Here is a 4,562-nt window from a genome sequence, read left to right on the forward strand (position 1 = left end):
CACACACACACACACACACACACATGCACTCATTTTAAATAGAGCTTTTTAATAATCTGAAATGGGTAAGTTACTGACAGAAGATTTATTATACAGTATTTTGTTGAATATTGATTGTAAATCTGGATGTCTGAAGCTGCTGAATTGTGTGTGTGAATGCGCTGACCTCTCTGTGACCTACTGACATCAGATCAGATCAGAGAGACGCTGCCACCTGCTGCCACACACTGAGCATCACTGCGTCTGACACTGCTGCTCACGAAACGACTCGCTTCACTGCACTGTTTTGTTGACAACGTGTTGTTGTCATCATGTTGTGTTGTGATCATTTTGTCAAAGTTACGACATTCATTGTGCGATTTGAAGATGCTGTGTTGTGATCCCTTCATTTAAATGATTCTTTCAAAGAAGCCAAATTATTTGCAAAACACCACTAATTATATCTTCATATTATAATATATGACTACTCTAACTGAAATGAAGTATTCAGTTATAATACGTAATGTTAAAATCCCATTAAGAGAAGTCAGTACCCTCAAAGAGGAAAACTTGTGTCTACAGATTAATTTTGAGATGTATTATGTAAATTATTAATATTATATATTATTAATAACAGATTATTCAAACTTTTGTAATGTCACAGGAATGAGGCATAAGATGATATAACACTGTGCCTAAGTGCTGCTTTATATATTCTTAATTGATCTGAATAAAAATTGTATTTTATTAATCATTTTCATTTATGATAATCCCAGGTTTCTATGGTAACAGGGTTTTTTATACACTAAATTCATGGCCATGAGAAAATGTATTGTGGCCTAAAAATATATCATTAATAATTTAATAATATAATACACTAATAATTTAAACGTTGTCACAGGAACAAGGTTTAATATAATATAATGTAATGTCATATAATATAATATATAGTGTTTTTATGGTAATGCAGGGTTTTTTACTCATTAAATTCGTGGCCACAAGAAAATGCACTATAGCAAAAAATATACAGTGGGCACGGAAAGTATTCAGACCCCCTTAAATTTTTCACTCTTTGTTATATTGCAGCCATTTGCTAAAATCATTTAAGTTAATTTTTTTTCCTCATTAATGTACACACAGCACCCCATATTGACAGAAAAACACAGAATTGTTGACATTTTTGCAGATTTATTAAAAAAGAAAAACTGAAATATCACATGGTCCTAAGTATTCAGACCCTTTGCTCAGTATTTAGTAGAAGCACCCTTTTGATCGAATACAGCCATGAGTCTTTTTGGGAAAGAGGCAACAAGTTTTTCACACCTGGATTTGAGGATCCTCTGCCAATCGAATATATAGTTATAGCAAATTATTAAAACATTTGAATTATGCCATGGGAACAAGATATAATATAATATATTATAATATACATGTAGCCTTATCTTAACGCAACACTGTCATTCTTAATTCTAAATAAAATGTTATTTTATTAATTATCTAATCCCAGGTTTCTATGGTGATGCAGGTTTGTTTACTTATTAAAATCATGTTGTTCCTGCATCAGGATCTCAAGACCATGACATCACATCATTTTCCTCAACACAATGATCTCATGGACTCAGTGTCTTGTAGTGAAATGTCATGTGATCACATTCCCATGAGTCCTTGTGCCGTGGCCACAACAAAGCTGAAGCGAAGCGTGGCGTCTCTTTCGTCTGAGATTTCTCTGCTGATTGTGATGTTGTCGTGTAACAGCAGAGTGGTGTGTGTGTGTGTGAGCGCATGGCTCATATGCGTGTGTTCAGCAGCATGCATGTCGTTCTCTCCAGTGCCGCTCGTGTGTGTGTGTGTCTGTCGGAGTGTCTGTCTTGAGTGTGTGTCTGTCTTGAGTGTGTGTCTGTCTGTGTGTGTGTGTGTCTGTGTGTGAGTGTGAGTGAGTATGTGTGTGAGTCTGTGTGTGTGTGTGTGTATGTGTGTGTGTCTGTCTTGAGTGTGTGTCTGTCTGTGTGTGTGTGTGTCTGTGTGTGAGTGTGAGTGAGTATGTGTGTGAGTCTGTGTGTGTGTGTGTGTGTGTGTGTGTGAGCGCATGGCTCATATGCGTGTGTTCAGCAGCATGCATGTGGTTCTCTCCAGTGCCGCTCGTGTGTGAGTGAGTGTGTGTGTCTGTCGATGTGTCTGCGTCTTGAGTGTGTGTGTGTGTGTGTGTGTGTGTGTGTGTGTGTGTGTGTGTCTGTCTGTGTGTGAGTGTGTGTGTGTGTGTGTGTGTGTGTGTGTGTAATGTGTTTAACTGACCCCTGTCCATTTTACATGCTGTCTCCCTTTAATGGCCTCCCGCATGTAAGTAACTAATCATGTCAATCTCCTTTTGCTTAAGTAATGGTTGTTGTGTTTTTACTTATGTTACCCATGTCAAGCAGGCAACTAGTAAAGGAAGTTCAGTGTTTTTGTGCGATCTGTTGTTGAAATTAGTCGGTGATTGACAGTGTTGTGTTGCCGTGGAGCTTCAGTCACTTCCTGTGAGGGCTGTAGAACTTCCACAGTCACGTCTTATTGAAAAGCACTGATGACTTACGATGAGTTATGGCAAGTACTAATCAAGAGCTTAAACTACGACACGAGTCATATGAATCCATCTGTGATTAGTACAAGCCATAGCTCATCACTAGTTCATATTACAGTAATACTTTCACGACAAACTCGCACTGAAACACGCATCTCATTGCTCTGAGACACATGATAAATCAAACCACTCTCAAAATATCAGACGTGTTTAATATCGTCCGACTGGATGGAATCAGATTCTGTGTCCATCACACCTTACATGATTTTCTGTGAAATCCAGCAACTCAAATCTGAAGACTGTTCTGTAGATCAGGACGGGAGTGTTGTAGTGTTTTCCAGCTTTACAGGAGCAGGTCACCCTCACTAGTGAACTGTCTTCATTTACTCGCCCTCGTGTCGCTCTGAAGCCGTGTGAGCACAGATGGGATGTTCAGCAGAATGTTCCTGCTCATCTGAAGCCGTATGATAGTTTGGTGATGTATGTACGATTAATCTGCTGTGAAAGAGCAGCATGAACATTCTGCTAAACGTCTCATTTCATGTTCCACAAGGTCGAGTCAGTGAATCTCTCTTAGTTGAAGCATTAATATATCTCACACCTCATGTCTTTAATTAAAAGACATCTTAAAGCAAACCCAGAGTTCATCTCACCAGCTCTCATCACATCTGAATGACATCACTTCCTGTTTCCTGCTGATTGACACTAACGCCAGTCACACAGTCCAGTGTCACTGATCCAGGTCTCTCGTTCCTCCAGTCTTCGACCAACTAGATCTGGTGACGTATGAAGAGGTGGTGAAGCTGCCGGGGTTCAAGAGGAAAACGCTGGTGCTGCTGGGTAAGAGCTCTGATGCGGTCAGGTCTGTTTCAGCTGTGAATCAGTCATTAATCAGCTCAGTTCAGTAACCGCGGCACTGATTCCTGTGTCTGCAGGAGCTCATGGCGTCGGCCGAAGACACATCAAGAACACTCTCATCGCAAAACATCCCGACAGATTCGCATATCCCATCCCACGTAAGAGACGCGCGTCACGCCTGATGCAGCTCGCCATGAACCGCCTGTCCACTGACCGCGCTCTCTCGCTCTCTCTCTCGTTCTCTTTCTCACACTCTCTCTCACACAAACACACACACACGCGCACGCACTCTCTCACACACACACTGTCTCTCTCTCTCTCGCTCTCTCTCTCGTTCTCTTTCTCACACTCTCTCTCACACACACGCACGCACTCTCTCACACAAACACACACACGCACACACACTCTCTCACACACACACACACTGTGTCTCTCTCTCTCTCTCTCTCTCTCTCTCTCTCACACACACACACACACTCTCTCACACACATACACACACACACTCTCTCTCACACAAACACACACACACGCGCACGCACTCTCTCACACACACACACTGTGTCTCTCTCTCTCTCTCTCTCTCACACACACACACACACTCTCTCACACACATACACACACACACACTCGCTCACACACACACACACACCCTATCTCACACACACACACACTCTCCCCCCCTCTCTCTCTCAATTCAATATATGCTTTATTGGCATGACAATTGTTACAATGTATTGCCAAAGCATAGTGTTTACATTGAATCTAATATATATATATATATATATATATAAATAATATAACAATAAATAATAAAAAAAACTGCATGCATGTGTATATATAATTAAAACAGAACAAATCAAGATTTATTATTCTATGAACAATTTCTCTCTCTCTCTCTCTCTCCGACAGACACCACCAGACCTCCGAAGAAGGACGAGGAGAACGGCAAGAACTACTTCTTTGTGTCACATGACCAGATGATGCAGGACATCTCCAACAACGATTACCTGGAGTACGGCAGCCACGAGGACGCCATGTACGGCACGCGCCTCGAGACCATCCGCCAGATCCACGAGCAGGGCATGGTGGTCATCCTGGACGTGGAGCCGCAGGTACGGACGCATCCTCTCTCTCTCTCTCTCTCTCTCTCTCTCTCTCTCTCTCT

At 41.6% G+C, this 4,562-nt stretch overlaps 1 protein-coding gene across 1 annotated transcript in view; it reads left to right on the plus strand.

Moving 5' to 3' along the window:
* LOC107556744 (peripheral plasma membrane protein CASK-like) overlaps positions 1-4,562 on the plus strand; it is a 65,794-nt gene that overhangs the window by 58,851 nt on the left and 2,381 nt on the right. Inside the window, exons 24-26 of the mRNA XM_016239938.1 lie at positions 3,314-3,379; positions 3,475-3,555; positions 4,307-4,509. Of these exons, the coding sequence (XP_016095424.1) occupies positions 3,314-3,379; positions 3,475-3,555; positions 4,307-4,509 (350 nt within the window). The remainder of the gene's footprint in view (positions 1-3,313; positions 3,380-3,474; positions 3,556-4,306; positions 4,510-4,562) is intronic.

The sequence above is a fragment of the Sinocyclocheilus grahami genome, unplaced genomic scaffold (genome assembly GCF_001515645.1).
Source record: "Sinocyclocheilus grahami isolate Dianchi unplaced genomic scaffold, SAMN03320097.WGS_v1.1 scaffold577.1, whole genome shotgun sequence".
NCBI lineage: Eukaryota > Metazoa > Chordata > Actinopteri > Cypriniformes > Cyprinidae > Sinocyclocheilus > Sinocyclocheilus grahami.